Below are 19,720 nucleotides of genomic sequence, written 5' to 3'. Positions count from 1 at the left end.
AACCTGCATCCTGATTACAGCTCCCAGGAGAAAGACATTCCTGATGATGAACTAAAATATGGATAAGAACTTCAGCAATCCCGTCACCAGCTTCCCAATAGAGAATACACCAAATGGGAGCGTGGTACCATCTTTAGAAAACCCACAGCATCTCCTCTGCAAACAGAGATAACACAGGGCTTATTTAGACTAAAAGCCAAGTGCAGTGCAGCTGAAATCGATAGGGTCATCCTTAATCAAGCAGCAGCTAACAACCTACAAGGCTTCCCTTTGTGTGGTCTTTAAATGGAGATGATGCCATAACATCCTAAGGATAAAAAGCAGCTGAAGATGACGGTGCTTCTAAGCAATATGATTATGCGACCAAATCATTAGTGTGGATGCCACAGAGAAACAATGAAAGGATGTAGCGTTAACACTACAAAATGAAGGAAATACTTCCTGCATCCTAATGACTGCTATTGCTCAGGGACTGTTCACTAAATGGGCATTAATACAGGCTCTTCTTCAAAAGGAGAATGTGTCAGAATCTGCCCCTAGGGCTATTTAGACAGAGACACAAGTCTGAGCTCCTGTTGTTTTCTTGACCCCACCTAGAGACCACTGACTTCTCTGACCAAATGGCTATTGGTCCAGTTTTGTAATTAGCCATAGGAAAAAGAATCCTTCTGCAGAGGAACACCTCTGCTCCTGTTACATTTGAATTTGCTACTGATGCTTTCGAGGGGCGGATGACACCTTCCCATTGGTTAGGATCAGTGGCAAAACAGTCTCAGATGCACTGTAGCAGGGCAGGCTCAAATTTTACTATTAACCAGCTGCCTCTCCATTAGATTTCCAGGAAAGAATTCTCCAGTTAGTTAATGGGAAAGTGAAGACTTGCTCAAGGACTATTCAGTTAAACTCAGTAAAAATTACAGGTTTTGCACAGCATCCATGAGAGCAAATCCCACCGCAGAATCTAAGCAGAGGTATGGTTCCTACTCCTGAGCACAGCTTATACTGAGCCAGGGATTAACCTGTCCGTTACTAGTTGGAAGAGAAAGGGCTCAGGCATGGAGAGCCAGAAGACCAATATTCCATGTAACATGGCCTGTGAAGAATTAGAGAGGAAAAGGTGTTCAATCTGAACTGCAGTAATTTTAAATATTTATTTGTAAAGTGATTAGGCTGACAAATGCCTCCACAATTAGAGTACCATTTAGAATGGTTTGATCCAGCCCAGTTTCACCACACTATCTTGAAAAACACAACAACAATGCAGCACCTAGCACTTCAGATACCTGCCAGAACATGGAATGTTTTCTGGAAAATAGCCCGCCAGATGCCGGTAGCGAGAGATTATGCTGTAGTGAGAAGCCACTCAGTAGGAATGTCACACAAACAGAATTGGGCATGTTGCATACTTGGATCAGGCTGACGATCCAGGGCTTTACCTAGCTACAATGGCAAAATTCAGACTTGTAATTCTCCACCAGACATTGCAATGGTGGAAGCGGTAGTGCAGCCAGAACTCAGATACAGAGCGAGTTGATTTAGTGGTTAGAGAGACCTGTGCCCTTTCTTCACAACAGCTACCACTGGTAGAATTGCACCAGTAGATTTCTCCTAGTGTAGATCTGATTTCTCCTACTGTAGACAAGGACTAGACACCACACAGTTCTGGCTAGTCATCTAGCATTTAACTCCACTTCTCCTGAAGCCTCTCTGGGCTTACCCTCTGCTCCCCTACTCACAGGAACATTCTTACCGAGCTGGTACATTCAGCCACCACCCTCTACTCATTTAAATCCTTCTGCAAGACCTACTCTCATTGTGACACCGCCAGGAAAGGAGTCAAAGCCACTGAATTTGTTTATACAGTAAAAAGAGTGTTGGCTCTGCTATGTATTACCTGTTGCTGAGTTCTTTTGTCCTCCTCCCCACTGATCTGATGCCCACCACATCTGGTATTAGAATGGAGTCTCTCAAGGGTAGGAGCTGTGTTTTATTTGTCCTGTGAGGTGCCTACAATACTGTTAGGCACTAATATAAATAGTATTGTACACTGAGTCTAATTCTTAAATCTCAGCCATGCTAGCACCATGTTAGAGAGATTCTGAAAACAGTTTAATGCAACATGCCGAATAAATGCTTTTAAAAAGTAAATGGAAAATTTATGCTGCCAAGTCCTGAGTTCAGGATTCTGTACTTCTCTTGCAAAGGAGGATCAATCACAGCACCAAGACATGCAGCTTCCTGGTTTTCTTTCAGCACTTAAGGAATCATCTACTACACAGAAGAGTCTCATTCACATTCAAGATCAGAACCACTGAGCTAACAATTAACAAGATGGTGTTAAAGGGAAGGGGCGGTTAGGCAGCCAAAATAAAAGCAAGAATTACAGACGCTCTCGTCATGTCTGAAGTGAGCGGGAAGGGGCACCTGTGGGTTCTCCCCATGACAATTGTAAGACAAGACTGATATTTTATATACGGCAACAATGAAGCATCTTACCGTTAAGAGCCACAAGTGAATTACAGAGCAAAATGACGCGGTCCCAGCAGATCAAAGTAAAATGGGTTCTCTGTTATCTTATCCAGGTGAATGAAGGGAACAATAGCATAGCCACAGAAACTCATCTTCTACTAGCCTCGATCCCCATCTTTAAAGCTTTATTATTGTCTAAGCAGTTCTTATCTGGCACTGTTCACTTCAACTAAGACAAGTGCTCAGAATATGTAAGATTTTCTCCTTCATTGCTGGGGCCTGAAAAGGACAGACAAGAAACTGCTAAGCACTGATTGAAAACAGAAATAGTGCTACACATGAACTGTTTGTTTCCTCAGTATGTTCACAATTTGCTACCCTGGTGCATGAATGAGTAGGTTGTATCTATCAATGTAAGGCAAAATTAGTGATACATCCACAATGAAATGCTTGAAAAGACCCCAAATGAGGAATTTCATTACTTTCATTTCATGCAGACGTATCCTGTGGAGACCCCCATCAGAGTAAGCAATTGAATGGTGCATATAGATAAGTGCACACTACACTTGCCTGGAACCTGTACTGTACATCAGTATAGCACAGCCGTAGACAAGAACCTGTTAGCTATGATTGAACGGTGCTGGACTGTCTTGTTCTGGGAAGACTCTCAGGAACCACCAAGATCAGTTAGCAGAGGGTAGCTCAGACTTGCACAAACAAGGTGTAGGTTGTTCCAACTAATGTCTCGTGACAATCTGGATCCTGGAAAAGAGTAGATATTGTGTGTATGTGTACACACACATGGAATTATAGAAGTGCGTGTGTGTACATATAAATGTACACTATGCACATCCAGAATTAATGAAGTAAACTGTTCTTCAGTCCCACAAATGTATTTCAGATGTTACTCAAGACAGAAAAAGCTGCTTTTCAAAGTGCCTCACAAGCACACAGGCCTGTTACTGAACAAGCCTATTTTAGAGCTGTTAGTTGTGGAAGGTATGCAAGCTATGCAGGCTTGGTAAGTTTATCTCAGTGAAAGTCAGGAAGCTTACCTCTGACCAAATGTAGGCAAGGGAATGTGGCAAATTGTTTGAAGGCCAATGTGCATGTAGTTGCACTTCTGTAGTTTCATGAACTAGTCCAATAACAATCTAACTGCTGCTGCCTTTGAACACATCCTTAAGAGATGAGTCAATAGGACACTGGCTTCCACACCACAAAAAACTGCGCAAGACCAGGAAAATCTCAGAGATTCAGCGGCCTGATCAGAAAGAAATTTTGAATGAGAGCATGAAGCCACTTTTCCTTACTAGCAAGTCAGTAGGGGATCTTAAGAGAACCAGGAGGTTACATCTCCATTGTTGGTTTTGATGGAAACCTTTACTCAGAAGGTTGTCAGTGTTCTCAGAAAGTCATTTCTGTTAAAAGCAAAACTTCCTTTTAAGGTTTTAGCATCCAGTTAAAGAGTCACTCATGTTTTCCCTAAAATTCTTCACTGTAAATTCCTACCTACTTTACCTGAAAAGGAAAAAAAGTCAGACTAAGCTTCCATGCTTCTAAAGTTAAAGCATTTTTTAGAGGAAAGTATCAAAGCTGTTACACAAGTGAGTAGAACTATCATCTAATTCTTTCCTAACAGTACAGATGTAAAACCATCTCCACCGGAGTCCATGAGGTTTTCTGTGCACCAACACCAGAAAGGACCACATAGCACTGGGCTAGTACTTTACGTGCAAGAAGTGCTGAACAAACATTAATACCAAACTAAAAGAACTTTTAGACAAAGACATAGCTCTAAAATCATTTTTGTGCATACATATTTTTAAAGAGTCAATGGATTAATTGGGTGTTTATGAAAGTAAGATTAACACTGGCTAGCAGGGAAGCCAGTGTGCAAGCTTCTTTGATCAGCTGGGTAAGCACCACTCAACCTAGTTCCAGGTGCCTTCCTGAACAGCCTGGATCTTCACAGAACAGAATAAATCACTATTAAGGACCAGAGCAGCAGAAAATCAACTACCAGTAGGAGCCTTATCAGGGTTTAAATCCGAAGCCTAGATGCGAATGGCTAGAGTAACTTTCAAGCCCCTCCTCCCCCCACTTATCCTTTTAAGAGATCACATGCAAGCTTATGTTTCCAATTCTCACACAGCAGGACAGAAGCACAGACAAGTTCAGCACCTGAACAATGGAGTATCAGTCCCTGAATAATTTCATGATTAAGACCACTTCACTCTCTCTAGGCTATTCAATACTTAAACATCCCAAGTACAATATTTGCATACCAGACAGCTTCAATATGTGCATAAATTAACTATTTTCTCCTCCAGCTTTCCATCAAGATTTCAGTGCGGCTTCTTCCTAAGCTTGTGAGAAAGCCACAGCAAATCCTAGAAAATATTCAGGCTTTCTCAGCCACCGTAATCAGTTACTACAGGTTTTAGAGACAACCAGTTATTTACTCAGTTTCTAAAGTTAAAAAAACAAGATCGTGAGGCAGTTTCCTTGACCCTGCTGTAGAACAATATGACACTGAAAGGGCTAAATCAGAGACCCAGACATCATGCTTCTTTTCTTTCAAATCGGAGAATTCGAATCTTCCACCAAGCATCCCACTTACAGTGACCACCCCCAATGCATTTGCACTTCTATAGCACCTGTCATCCAGAGCTCAAAGGAGATTGAAATATTCATTACGATTCACAAGCCCCCTGCCAGATAGGAAGGCACTATACCCAACATTTTACAGATTAGGAAACTCACCTTTCCATGCATCTCTACCTTAATGACGCAGTGAGTCAGCAGCAGAACTAAGAACAGAGCCTAGGGCTTACCTACAGGAGGAGAATTAGGACCTACACTTTCCCAGCAGTGCAGTTCCACCAGCTGTAGGAAAAGTATAAGATTTGGTGTAAGTTAAATGAGATGATGGTAAAAATATCTGACCCATCTACACTACAGCAGCCAGTGGGGATTATAGGGGCCAATTTTCCTGCAGTAGATGCTGCCAAAAAGTCTTGAGTCCCAGTGACCTGCTGAAACTACTAGATAATACTCTCCCTGGCAATACTGTTTGCACTGCATGGAACCCACTCATCCATTCAGATGTAGCCTTTTCCAGGCCAGGACTCCATTCTCAGCATGTTTATACTCATCATAAAACAGTTTGCACATCTGCAATACTATATGACTAATAACAGGTCTTTGCTGACTCTTGTTTCTGTCATCTATGTAGTTAAAGATTTCAGGACACAGCAAGATAAATAAACCAATGCTGCCAGTCACAGGGCGGGCACTATCTGAAGTGGGTTATGATGTGGTGAGAACACCCCAAACCATATTACGTTAAACCTGAAACTGACAGGACGAATCATCAGAAACTGGGAAATGCTGCATTTAGCCCAACAGCCTATAAATAATGATAAACCACCATGCATCAGTCACCTCCGAAACAAAGCAGTAAGGATGGGGATGCAGAAGAGGAATGCCTGGATCTCCCTCTGCAAAATGTCCTGAGAGACTCTTGGTGAAGGAGCCTGACACAGCTATGAAGCGGGGGAGGTAATATATTTTACAGAACCAACTTCGGTGGGTGAGAGAGACATAGAACTCTTTTCAGGTGTAAGCCTAGAAACTTTTCTCTCTCACCAAGAGATGTTGGTCCAGTAAGAGGTACTACCTCCCCCACTTGTCTCTCCAATATCCTGGGACCAAGGCGGCTACACCACCATGGCATACAACCCAATACCTAGCCTTTGCCATCACTATCTGTGCTGCCTTCATTACTCAATTTGCTGGGCGGCAAACCCCAGCACTATAGCAGTGGGAGCACTATGCGGAGACAGTCACTCTTGTTGCTGTGTCTATCAGCCACATGCAGCAAAGCCCATGCCAAGGAGCTTCAGAGAAACTTACAGGGCTCTTGGGAGAGCTCTGCCAAGCCCATGCACCCCCTCCCTCCCTCCCCCCATAATCTGCCCCACCACACAAGTGAAAGCTTTCAAAGGGGGACATTATCTAAACACCAGGAGCTCCTGGAGACGGGCTCTAAGCCCCCATCCCCGCTGGACGAGGGGCATTTCCACGGTTCCTGGTGGTGTAGCCCTGCTCCATTGCTAGGTAACAGGAGAACAGCAGGGGAGGGGAGTGGTTCCAACCAAGGCAACTGTGCCAAGAAAGGGAGCCCCTGTTCAGCAGGCAGGCAGGCCCCCAGCCCCCCAGGGAAAGGCACACAACCCCCCTTTGGCCCCCCAGGGAGAGGGGCACCTGCCCCAGGAAGGGGACACTAGATAGGGCACCTAACCCCCCCACAGCCCACAGGGAGGAAGGCACCTGCCCCAAGGGCGGGGGGGTTAAACCCCCGGCCCCCAAGGGAGAGGCACACAACCCCCTTTGGCCCCCCAGGGAGAGGGGCACCTGCCCCGAGGGAGGGGGGTTAAACCCCCACCCCGGTGGCATCACATCCCCGCCCAGGAGGCAGCTCCCCGCCGGGTGACCCGCGCCCCCCTCACCGGTCCCGGCGGCCGCTCAGCGCTCCTCACCCATGACCCCCGGCCCGGCCGGAGGGATCTCCTGCCGCAGCCCAGGCCCCTTCGGCCCTGCTCCCCGGCTCGCTCCGCTCCCGGCGGCGGCCACCTGACAACGGAAGTGACGCGCCCCGCCGAGCCCCGCCTCCTCCCGGCCCCGCCTCCATGACGACCGGCCATCTTTTTTCCTGGCGCCTCTGCCCAGAGCAAAGATGGCGACTGCTGCCTGGGGAAGTCACTTTGCTCCTCCCACCGTCGCTCCTGATTGGAAGACTGGGCCAGCGCCATCAATGTTGATTGGCTGAAACCTTAGCCGGCCAGGAAGGGGATTGAGGAGTTTGGAGGGTGTTAGTTGCTGATTGGTTGATCACCGCAGGGGCGGGATAGATGACTAGGCGGGGCTGGTCAACTTCACGTGCTGATTGGCTGTGCCCCAGGTGAGCTGACATGGGGCTCGGGGATTGGTGGGTAAGTGGGGGATTAAAAAGCTGCTGGGCTGTGATTGGAGGAGAGCTGGGTAGCTACTTGCCAGGTCACCCTTGGGCTCTGTGCAGAGCGGGCAGGGATGGGGTCCCCCAGCACCTGAGAGGCAAATACCCAGGGGGCCCCCTAGAGCTCCCCTCGAATCCCCAGGGTGCGTGCACAGAGACCAGGGCCTGTCTGCATGGCACATCACAGCACTATCGCCACAGTGATCACCGCCCCCCCCCACCTGTCGTGGTCCCTGGGGTCCCTCACGCAGCACCGAACGTCTCGACAGCAGCTCGCCAAGCGCTGCGCTCACGAATGAACTCGCACAGGAAGACGAAACGCCCCATTGCCTGTGGGTTAGGGTGACCAGACAGCAAGTGTGAAAAATCGGGACAGGGTGGGGGGTAATAGGAGCCTGTATAAAAAAAAGACCCAAAAACCAAGACTGTCCCTGTAAAATTGAGACATCTGGTCACCCTACTGTGGGTGGACGTGTCTGACACAGCGACCGTTCTGTAGCTGACCCCTCAGGCCTCATCCTCAAAGGAAACTACAACACTTGTCAAAGACACACCTGGGAGCTTAAATGCATAACTTTGCCTGATGCTAAGAACCATGGACTGAACAGAGACCCTGGATTTATGGCTTATTACAACAATCTGTAACCCACTAACTGCCCTTTTTGTCCTGTGGTTACAAGGATATTAATGGGCCGCTTCACCTTAAATGGTCCCTTAAAATATGTGGTAACTATTTATGCTAAACTAGCGTATATTTAGCTGTGATACTCACTGGCTCTTTCCCAGACCTGAAGAAGAGCTGTGTAGCTGAAAAGCACGTCTCTCACACCGACAGAAGTTGTTCCAGTAAAAGATATTACCTCCCCCACCTTGTCTTTCTAATAGCCTGAGACCGAGGTGGCTACAACAACACCATATACACAAACAACACACGATTAACATGGGAACTCTCTGCACAGGATCCCGGAGAGGCCAAGAGCGCAGCAGGAGTCAAAAGGATGGGATGTTTCTATGGATACGGAGAGCATACACAGCCCAAAAGCCAGGATTATACACAAACCCCTTCTAGCAGCCTTGGAAAAATCTAGATACTCCTGCTTCAGGGCCTAGGCAAACCTCTCCCTAACAGGGTTAACTCTCCTTGGGGGCAAGTCCCCTGCAGGGCTCTTTCCTGTGAACCACCTGCTCCTGGCTGCTGTGACAGATGGGATTCTGGGCTAGGTGGGCTAGTGATCTGATCCAGTCTGACAGTCCCTATGTTCCTGAGCTGCTCTCCCAGATTCTTGGACTGGGACCATGGCTAGCAATTTCAGGAAAGCAAGTGCAAGAGGGGCAGACACATGACCCCACCCCGTGGGTTTCTGAGTCCCCACCCCCAGAGTGGGATGTGATGGGGACATCTCAGAGATGGCAGGCAGCCCTTCATGATCTCATCAGACCCCCAGATGTTTGGCCATGGGTGATTCATGTCAGGTGTGGTGCTGGAGCAGCCTTTCCTGTGAAGCAGCCCAATAAGCAGGCCCGTGCAGCTTGTGCAATCTCTTCCCAGCCTTCGCTCCCTGCCACTCCTCTGTTGAATCAGCTGCACACAGAGGGCAGCAGCACGTGGGTACTGTAAAGCAATTGCATCATGCAGGGTGAATCATGCAACAGGCAGGGCTCCTTCCTCCCTCTCTGGATTCTCTCTGCCTCTCAGCAACCGAAAGTGCCTGAAAGGCAACCTCAAAACTCCCAGGAGCATCAGTCAATTACTCCCCTCCTCCTGATTGCACCATCCAGCCACAGGAAAGCTGTGGGTGGAACAGAATGGGGAGGGAGGCAGGGAAGACTCTACTGTATCTGCATTATGCTGGGATAGTCTAATTCCCGATTACTCCACAGCATCATGCCTGCAGGGGAGCAGAGTGAACCAACAGCCCACATGGTCCTTCCTAGACTGTGCCATGTGAGATGCCAGCGCTCGTATTATTGAGCACCAGGAAAAGGTGGCAGGGGACCGGGAGGGAAGCTCCTGTCTGTGGTCTAACATGTCAAGTTCTGCTGCAGTCCAGACCCACCATGGCTAAGGAGACGAGCAGCTCCCTCCCTGAACACTCCCTGGAGCTCTGCAGGATTGACACCTGGGCTGGCCCCAGGGCTCCTGACATAGAGATGCAGCTGAGGATCTCACAGCACTGTCCAAATGCTGAATAGTGAAGGCCGCTGCGCTGTGATTACTGTGCCTGTCTCCCTACTGTGAAGGCTTGGGAAACCCCCAAGGCCTAGTTCCTGTACACTCCCATTCCTGAGCCCGGGAAGCAGGTGGGACTGGGGTTTGTTCGAAGGTCCCCCACCCACGTGCAGCTCCCTCTCCAGCTGCTCCAGACTGGCCCGGAGTCTGCAAACAGCACTTCCAGTCACCTCCCTGGCTTGAACGGTACCTAGCCAGCCAATGCTGCTGAGAGAAGGGGCTGTTGTTTGTCCTGAGGTCTGTGGGTCCATCCCTCTTCCTGGGAGCTACCTAGACACATCGCAAACTGCCCGTGTGTGTGCAGGATCGTTTTGTCTTTATGAGTAAGGTGTAGACGTGACACACCCTCCAAGGGGCCCCAGGGGACTTGAGAGGTGCCTGCAGGTAGGCTGCAGCATCCCTGGCCTTCACTGACACCCCACGCTGCAGCCTGAGGTTTCCCATGCTTTTTTGGGCAGCCCTGACCCCAGGAAGGGCAGTCTTCTGCTCGTGGGAAGGGCTCTGTCTCGGCTGAGGCACAGAGAGGGGTTTAATGCCCAACTGATCTTGCTCATGTTATTTATTCATTGCTGAGACCTGTTTCCAGACACCGCTGGCCCCAGAGCGAAAAGGGACAGTGTCACTACCAGAGTCTCTCCTCCATTCAACAGCAGCATTGCATGAACGGGAGATGGTGCTGATGGACCAAATACATCACTGGGAGGGAGCACAGAATCCAGCAGCAGGGGATGCTGGCTCATCAGGGGACAGATACAAAACTGCAACCTCTCCCAAAAATCAGTCTGCATCCATATGCACCCCCCATCCATCCAGACCCAGCCAGCCCCCATCTATCACAGCTTGGGCTGTAGTTAGGATACAGGGAAATTTGTTTTCTTCCCATGCTGTCCAAAGCCGCTGGGATGCTACATCCCTGATGTTATGGAACCAGGTTGCCTTGGTGATTGGATAACGCGCACTGATGGATATGCTGGGGGTGGGTGGGAAGGGTAGGTCTGCAGGGCCAGTGTGCTGGCACCTTCCCCAGGCCCGGGGGGGCAATGCCCCACCCCCACACATTCAGTCACTCACAAGCGTTCTGAGAGACACACGCTCTCCTGTTCACATGCTGCTGACTCCCTCTCACACACACACCTGCAGTCTCTCACCACACACCATCTCTTGCTGTCTGTCTCTCACACACTCACACCTCCCCCAAATTGGCAGGCTCTGGTCAGGAGACAACTAGAACTGGAATAGCAGGGGGGCTGCAGGTTGGGATCGAGGGGCATCTGCAGAGCTGGAGTGGGAGGATTTGCCCAGCTCCTGCCAGCACTGCACTGAACACCAGTGATACCTGCTTGTTGCTTCACAAGCACCAGATTCACGTCCAAATTCTTTATAAAGTGCATGAAAAAGGAAGGCTCGTGTCTGGGCCCTAGTGGGACAAGTGAGCGAATCAGGGGCCGATTAACATGGAGCTAATTCTGTTGCATAGTCACATCATTATAAATCAATGCCCAAAGTCTGGCTCATCCCTGCTCTGAGTGTATGCCAGCTGGTCCCCTCTTCCCACAGCACACAAGGCTGTTCAGCATCTTGCACAGATGCAGTGAGCTAAATAGAGCTCTGCCTCCCTGGGCTATAGTGCACAGACAGAGCAACCATCAAAGCATGCGTGCCAAGTAAGAGATACCAGAGGATGGCAGCACAAAGCTCCTTCTCCCCACCCCAGCTCCCAGGGGCCCTTTAACTCAGAGAAGGTCCCGGTGGCAGCACCAGCCAGCTTGTGAAATCGATTGTCTTGGTTTTCCAAAAGGTCTGTGATTCTCGCTGAGTCAGGGCATTTTCCACTAAACGCCCACTAGCTGGAAAAAAATGTAATGGGGGGCAGAGTTCATGTGTGAGTGGCTGCAGGCGGTACATGGTGATGGGGAATTAGGCCCTGAACATATTCCAGGAGATGTAAGGTAGCCCCCACCCCGAAGGCCCAGGGAAAAGCTGCCTGCTGCCCAAGCTCTGGCTCCCTGCTGTCATGAGACTACCAAGCAGCAGTGTGGACATGGCAGTGTCAAGCCCAGCCCTCCCTAGCACTGGGAGCAGGCTGCTCTGTGCCATCACATGGCACCCACCAGAGGGGCCTGAATGGCAGCCCAGCGTCACGTCCCAAACATACCCCATATGGGCTACACAAGGAGCCTAAGGGCAGGGCATACAGCAGAGGCCGAGGGCATCACAGGCCCAGAGAACTGCTGCGCTAACTAGGCAGCCACTCCCTGCTCTCTGTTAGTGCAAGGTGCCTGCTCTGCCCCAGAGTGCCAGCCCCCCAGGAGAAACAACTTCCCCCAGCCCCAAAGCTTGGGAAGCCATCAAGCCAGTGTCTTAACGTCATGCAGACCCTCAAGCCACCCAGCGTGGGGGAAATGGGGTGGTGTCCAAGCTGTCACTTTCATTGCTTGTGTCTGGGGCTGGCCCTGAACCATCGTGGCTGCACTTGACCCTGCAGTAGCTGCTGCCCGAGAGATCCTGGAAAGAGTAAGTAAATCAGACTGCTTCCTTGCTAGTGCCTCGCCTCAGGGCTTCCAAGTTCCACCCCCTCCACAATACAAGGATTCAGCCTCACCCGACCCAGCCGCTGATGAAGAAATCAAGCCCCAGAGCATCACTGGCAAAGCCAGGACTAGAACCCAGAAGTTCAGACTCCCACTCCCCTGCTCTAACCATTACAGCCCAATCCCCTCCCCAAGCTAGAGCCAGAACCCAGGAGTTCCAATGCCCAGTCCTGCGGCTCCGATCCCCAGACCACAACCCCCTCTCAGAGCTGGGAACGGCAGCTGGAAGTCAAGTCTCTGCTCACCAGTCCGCTCTCCCCTCCAAACCCACACCCCATTCCCGCTCCCACCAGCTCACAGTCCAGCGCTGACTGTCCCCATGTGTTAGTTACCAGCTGAACTGCTGCGGGTCACTCGGCCAACCCCACACCTGCCCACTCGGCTGATAAACAGGAGACAAGGGGTGCGCTGTCATCCTGGGATACAAGCCAGGACTGGGCTGTGGGTTAGTGAAGGGAAGAGACCAGAGTGCCATCTCAGAGGAGCCAGATAGTGCTGATTGGCACAAAGAGTCCTGTCAAAATACGATGAAATCATCTATTGCCCTTGGCTGTGGCCCAGGCTAACTCCTCCCTGGCTCGAGGGAGCAGCAGAGAGCTGGAGCGCTGGCAGGGACATCCTTTGCTGCGGCCAGAGGGACATTTAGACGGGTGGTGAATCATCTAAAAGCAATTGCAGTCCAATTACTTTCCCTGGTGAAAATCGCCCCTTTACTTAGATTAGGTGAACCCTCCCTGCCCTCTGGATGGCTGGGATGAACAGAGTGATCCGTGGCTGGCATGTCTTTGTTGAGTTAGACGGCCTGTCTCTCATGGAACCAAATATCAGCCCCACGTAGCACTCATCACTCGCTGTGCTCCGCAGAGGAAGGCTAGGCCGGGATAGCGGCTTCTGTGATCACGCCATGCAGTGCTGGTAGACTGTGCCAGGATGAAGGCAGTAGGGGTCCAAGTCCTCTCCCACAGCAGGAGCAAGGCTGGCAAAAGTGACAGACCATGTACACAGAAGGATCCTTCTATTGTTTCCCCTGCTAAGATCCAGCTTCACAGTGTCCCACCCACCTGCTAGCAGGAAATGGACAAGCTCAGCTAGATGCCATTGACACTGGAGACCCAACACAGGCACAGGGGGTCCCAGCCCCACTGGCCAATGGGTAACTGTCAATCTCACCTGCCTAGAGCATCAGTGACAGGCTAGGAGAGCACCGGGCTGTCAGCTGTTGAACAGGGCGTAACTATTTCATGAGCAACTCCTGCTTGTGCATCAGCAAAGGGGATTCATGCCGTTGAGCTATCAGCAGTCTGTGGGCTTTCCTGCCTATGGCACAGCCTGTGCTGCCCAGGCTCACAGGGAGTTCCCAGGGCACCACAGGGGGAAATCTGAGATGAGTGAGTTTCCAGCTGCCTAGGATGAAAGTGTGAGCTGGGAAAGGGCTGTCCAGAAATCTGGGGTGGATTCAGGCAGAGGCTGGACAGCTGCTTGCTTGAGTCACCACATTCCAGGAAGGAATTCCAGCAGAAGCAGCATGCCATCCAGCTGCCAGCCTCCATGCTCCAAGAACTCAGCCCTGGGAGCAGACTGGAAAAGGCTGAAGCCCGGAAGAGAAGTTCCCCTCTCCATGACGCAGGGAAAATTAATAAGAATTAAAGGAGCGTAGTGATGTTAAATTAAATGGATTAAAAACTCGCTGCTAAGTCTCAAAGTGTAACAGTAAATACGGAATCATCTAGCAGGTGTGTTTCCAGTGGGGTCCCCGAGGTATCGGTTCTTGGCTCTATGCTATTCAATATTTTTATCATTCATCTAGAAGAAAACATAAAATGATCCCTGATAAAGTTTATGGATGAGAAAAATTGGGACAGTGATAACAGAGGACAAGGTCATTGATTCAGACTGATCTGGATCACTTGATAAACTGCAGGATGGGGGACTTTGTCCTGGGAAGCAGCAAGTCTAAAAAAATGAAATAAAATGTGAGGCTTAGTGGGTAATCAGCTGAATGTGAACTTCCCATGTGATGCTGTGGCCAAGAATGAATGCAGTCCTGGGATGCACAAACAGGGGACTCTTGAGTCGGAGTTGAGAGGTTATTTTACCTCTGTATTTGGCAGTAGTACAGCCACTGCTGCAATAGCACATCCAGTTCTGGTTCCCACAAAATTCTAGAAGGAAGCTGATAAACTAGAGAGGCTTTTCTCTGAACTCATGACAACAATTAAAGGATTAGCAAACACGCCTTATAGTGAGAGACTCAAGTAGCTCAACATATTAACAAGAAAAGTTAAGGTAAGTCTGTAAGAATCTGATGGACTGCAGGAGAGAGATCACAGGGAATTTTAAATCAAGATTGGATGTTCTTCTAGAATTATTCTAGGAATTATTTTGGGGACGTTCTGTGGCCCATGTAATATAGGAAATCAGACTAGATGATCACAATGGCCTTCAAATCTATCAATCTGTGAAAGAGAAAGACTAGGGAGGGGAAGGGAAGGTGGGGATTTCCAGAGAAGCTTAAGGGCTTGTCGACACAATTTAAATTCACACCCTACCTTAATCCAAAGTGCAATAGCTGTTCAGTGTGGAGTCTCTTATTCTAGAAGCATATCTTCTTCCAGTTTAACTTAATCTACTTTCAAAGTAGGTTAGGTTAAACTGGAATAAGGCAGTTTTATCCTGAAATAAGAGTGTCTGCACTGGGACTTGTCAAGAATAGGAGTTATTCCAGAATAACTCCATGTGTAGACAAGCTCTTACGCTGGTAAACTGCAGGCTGGATGCACACACCCTGTGCTGATTGCCACAGACACAGGTTTTCCTGTTTAACTCCTTTCTCGGATTCATGCTACGGCTGCTGTCAGTTACATTTCAGTTTGTATGAAATCATAATCTGCCAGGCCTCTGTCAAAGGGACTGTGTGTCCAGTCCTGTTCAACATCCCAACTTTCCCTCTCCTGGCACCAATTCCCCTCCCCCTGCATCTCCCAGGATAACCCATGCAGAGATATGTCACCAGATGACCCAAAAATAGTGGGCTCCAGAAACCATGGCTATTTGGTGCTTTCATTTAACCAAGAAACACGTCACTTCTGACAGCCTATTCCTTCCTCCTGCCCTTTGGTCACAACACAGTTATCCCCTGAGGGCTCACACACTTCATGCTCTGAACAGTAAAACAGCAAACATGATACAGAAAGGTTCTGAGCTCATTTGCTTGCTCACCCGTGCTCCCAAGGGTGCAGGCAGTGGCAGGCTCCACAAGAAAGCGGCGCTCCATGTGCATCATGTCAGGCTTTACTTCTTTCCAGGGCCTCGCAGCAGATCACCTGCCATCTGCAAGCTAACTGTAGGCAACCCGATGCTTTATCAATCAAAAATACACTTCCCAGTTGCACAGCTCCATACACAGCTCCCCCCCAACCCCGTCTCCCACTGATTTTAGCCTTGTCACTATAGACTGACTTCTGTTTCAAGCTGTTTCTATTATGGATGTTGTTAGATTACAGCTGCACTGGCAGGAGTCAGAATGAACGAACTATGAAGTCCCACAAGAGTGAAGGCCTTCAAATCACTGAGAAAATTAACAGATAGGGTTTTATAGATGGAACAGTCCTTCCGAAAGAAGATCTCAGTTAACAAAAGGCCAGCTGTTCTCGAGCAGGTTCACACAAAGCGTGATGGAAACAAGCACAGGATCAGCCCTGGGTCCAGAATCTAACTAAATACTGAAGGGCTGGAGCAGAGTCAATGAGACGCCTTTCCATTCTTCTCTCAACTAGAACAGCACCTAAAGGGCCTGAGCAGAGGCGGCATAGAAGGGGGAGAAATGGGGTGACTTAGACTAACCTGCAGCTGGGATGTGAGCTCCCAACAGGGCCCTTGGAACACTCACGGAGGGCCAAGCAGGGCTGCCGAAGCAGCCTCTCTTGGAGATTTGGCAGCTCTTGGGAATACAGTTAGCAAGGGGTTCACGTCAGCATTCTGCATTTTTCTAACTCCAGTTGATCCTAATGTGCCGCAGCAGCATGCAACCAGTGTAGCTGTGGATACGCTGAGCTGTTGTTGAAGCACTGCTATCAAGAGGCCAGCACACATGGCTGGGGGTGGAGAGAGAGACACCTAGCAACAAATCAAGGAGCCCTTTTTTCTCCTGTGTGGCAAGACTCCTAGACCAAATGGGCACTACTTAGAGAGGAGCTGTAACTGACAGAAATGGAGCTCGCATTGCTTCCCATCGCCATAGTCACCCCCATGCTGAGGCACAGCCAGCACAGCTCATCCTTTGAGGGACTCTGTAGCCACCACTGTCACTCCATGTCTCCGCTGCTGTCAGGAGCTGCTGCCACCTGCACCCAGACACAGGATTGAATACATACAGAGGAGCAAGAATGCATCCAATGCTCAGATTATCCCTGTCCCCTTCATGTTAAGTCAGGACACCAGAGGTTAGAGGGTTTAATCAGCCAGGGAAAGATGGCATGGCTAGACTTTTTCTCGGCCATGACTTAGGCCTTTCTGATCTCTCTTCCACTGCAAAGGCAAAACCACTTGTAGCATTTGGATAACACAAGGTGAGCAATCAGTGGTCAGTTTATAATCCAGTTATCCCTGCTAGCTGGCCCTCTGGCCTATCTTGCTTTCCCATTCAGAAGGATCTTTCTGGTTCTAACTTCCTAATGGAGAGAAGGAAGTGAATTCTCAGGTCTGAGCCGGTGGGCAAAGATAAATGAGATGATAGAAATAATTCACCAGCCATTGATCAAAGAATAAAAATACAGTGATGGCCCAAGCTAGCAGGAGAGTGGAGTTTTCAAAAGGCACTGGAAAGACCTAATGATAACACACAAGAAGCTTGTTGGTTTCTGGAAAAAGGGTTTATTTGAAATAAGTTTTCTGAACTCAAGAATGAGACAGGATATAAAACCTGCCAGAGCAACAAGAAACACACCAGGTCTCACAGAGGCCTTAAAAAAAATTTAAATAAACCCCTATGGATTATCCCTTGTCTGCATTCCACCTCCCTCCCCCGACCTCCCACCAATGTCAGGAAGCTGCCCTAAGAAACCAAAACCAAATCCCCATAACAAACAGAGGAGGGATTTGAAAGAGAAGCCCAGGGGATCTTTCAGGATGAGACATGTTTGTTCTTGTCTCTAAAACAGTAACAGAGACAGGAAGATTTCCAGTCCAGAAGTTGGGGGGTGGTGTTATAAGGGAGCTGAGAGCTATTGTTTCATGTGAGAGCTCCCTGGGGATTCTGGGCAATGCCCAGAACAGTTTATTTGTGTCTTGCTGTAGGGAATTCCTTTCTCCCTTTGTCTCGGCCTCCAAAGTAGCGCACCTTGTGGATCAGCTGCAGCTGCTTCTCCACTGTGGCCTTGATATCCACTTCGTCAGGGATATGGACATAGCGGACATTCCTGCCCGTCACAAACAGGTCATCCAGCTGGGAGACTCTGCCCTGCCTGTCTGTGAAGGTTACCTCAGCCAGGCGAATGTTCATGAAAGCGTCCACATTGGTGATGCGGCCCAGTGCCGTGCTCTCGTCGCGGAGATCGACTGTGGTGACATAGCCATGGATACCTTGGAGTAGGATGACCAGGCTGTTCTCAGCAATGGTGCGCTCTTTGACAGAGTGGCTGATTTCCATTGCACAGCGCTACCCAACTACAAGGAAAAAAGCAAGAGAAGCCTGTGTAACGCTTGTGAATTTACCCCACGTTAACTCTCTCTAACAGGTCCTGCTGCTACCTCCGATTGCCCTCTGCCTCTGCTAATCCTGAGTTCTGCAAAGTTTGGGACTGTTTGTAGGAAACACATTATATAACAAATACTTATATTGCTAAAGCTTTCAAGACGAACTTAGCACTGGTACATGGGTCTGGCCAGACAACAAGGATCAGTCTCCAAAGCTCTCTCTGTAACAGGTACATCATGGACATCAGCAGAAGCTTCAGACATACACGAGCCCCTGTTAAGGTGCCTCACTTCTGCCCTCTAAAGGCCAAAGGGGAGCTGTCTCTGCCAGTCACTCCTTAGCCACTCTGCTCAGACAAGTCAATAGTGGGGCACTCGGTGCCCATGGGGGATTATTTGGGGGATACGTACGCTTCAGAAAGCGGCAGGTCTAGAAGCCTGAGCAGCGCCCCAGGAGCTGCAGAGTCAGACTCCCAAGTCCGTGCTCCTGTAAGGCACAAGCCCCAGAGCACCCCCGAAATGGCTCCAGAGCAGAGCTTCATTCCCGACTGGCGGACCCCGGGAAACTGTTACAACGGGAAAATCGCGAGCCCCGCGTCCAGCCTGAGCCTGCAGCCCCGAGCCCCCGAGCGCAGTGCCGGGCCGGACCCGCCCCGCTAGCCCGGCCTGAGCCCATGGCTGCCCCGCACGGGCAGAGCGCAGCGGCACCTCCACGGCCGGGGTAAGCCGCGCGGCGCGGGCCTGAGCAGCCCGGCACCGCCCGCCCGCCCGCTGGCAGGGGAGAGCCCGGCCCCCTCAGGCAGCGACCCCCGCGCACCCCGCTCCGGGCAGCGCTCTCAGGGACACTCCCAGCTTGGGGGCTCCCCCCTGACCCCGCCCCCGCCGCTTCCACACGGCCAGGCCGGCGGGCGCGCGCCGGAGCTGCCCTCCGGCCTGGCTTTGCTCACCGGGCTGCAGCTCCTGGAAGGGGGGGCGCCCCGGGCTGGCCCCGCCCGCGCGGCCCCGGCAGGAACTCGACCTCTTCCTGACGCGCCCGCGGAACACCACGCCCAGCCGCGCCCGCGCAGAGCGCAACCAGCGCGGCCCGCCCCTTTCAACGTGTGTGGGGGCGCCGGGCGGGGGCCACTGCCCATTGGCTAATATCCGGGGCGGGGCGGGGCGCCCTGGGCTGGGGGGAGGGGACACTCCATCGGAGCGCCAGACGGTGAGCCCCGCCCCCCTAGGTCCCAAATCCGTCCGTTATCCGCCCCCGGCCATGGACCCACCCTCTCCTCTCCCCTACCCCCCCCGGCCATGGACCCACCCCCTCATCTCCCCCTCCCTGGGCCGCATCTCCCCTACCCCCCCCGGCCATAGACTCACCCCCACATCTCCCCAACCCCCCCCCGGCCATGGACCCACCCCCTCATCTCCCCCTCCCTGCGCCGCATCTCCCCTACCCCCCCCCGGCCGTAGACCCACCCGCTCATCTCCCCCTCCCTGGGCCGCATCTCCCCTACCCCCCCGGCCATCGACCCACCCTCTCCTCTCCCCTACCCCCCCCGGCCATGGACCCACCCCCGCATCTCCCCTACCCCCGCCCCGGTCATGGAACCTCCCCTATCTCCCCATCCCCCCAGCCATGGACCCACCCCCTCATCTCCCCCTTCCTGGGCTACAGAACCTCCCCCACATCTCTCTTTCCTCACCCCCGGCCATGGAACCTCCCCATCTCCT

The 19,720-nt window shown here is 50.9% G+C and overlaps 2 protein-coding genes across 8 annotated transcripts in view; both read right to left on the bottom strand.

Annotated features, from left to right (window-relative positions):
- STK40 (serine/threonine kinase 40) overlaps positions 1–7,099 on the bottom strand; it is a 41,033-nt gene extending 33,934 nt beyond the window's left edge. The window contains exons 1-2 of one of the 6 annotated variants that reach the window (XM_030538862.1): positions 7,014–7,099; positions 5,236–5,358 (exon numbers count right to left, since the gene is read on the bottom strand). The gene's annotated coding sequence lies outside the window, so the exon portion shown is untranslated. Of the gene's footprint in view, positions 1–2,496; positions 2,517–5,235; positions 5,359–6,983 lie in introns of those variants that run through there. The other 5 variants (XM_030538864.1, XM_030538863.1, XM_030538865.1 and 2 more) reach the window with 5 other exon arrangements.
- Positions 7,100–17,162: 10,063 nt separating this feature from the next.
- LSM10 (LSM10, U7 small nuclear RNA associated) lies at positions 17,163–19,042 on the bottom strand. 2 transcript variants are annotated; one of them, XM_030538868.1, is made up of 2 exons: positions 18,952–19,042; positions 17,163–17,974 (listed from the first exon to the last, which is right to left on the bottom strand). In XM_030538868.1, exon 2 carries the CDS (start codon positions 17,955–17,957, stop codon positions 17,586–17,588), a length of 372 nt encoding a protein of 123 aa, XP_030394728.1. In that variant the 5' UTR covers positions 17,958–17,974; positions 18,952–19,042; the 3' UTR covers positions 17,163–17,585. The 2 variants fall into 2 exon arrangements, with proteins under 2 accessions (XP_030394728.1, XP_030394729.1); XM_030538869.1 differs by lacking the exon at positions 18,952–19,042 and adding an exon at positions 18,416–18,633.
- Positions 19,043–19,720: the final 678 nt, after the last annotated feature.

Source organism: Gopherus evgoodei, chromosome 20 (assembly GCF_007399415.2).
Source record: "Gopherus evgoodei ecotype Sinaloan lineage chromosome 20, rGopEvg1_v1.p, whole genome shotgun sequence".
In the NCBI taxonomy this organism is placed as follows: domain Eukaryota; kingdom Metazoa; phylum Chordata; order Testudines; family Testudinidae; genus Gopherus; species Gopherus evgoodei.
The sequence above is the reverse complement of the archived record's forward strand: the minus strand, read 5'-3'. Positions and strand labels throughout refer to the sequence as shown.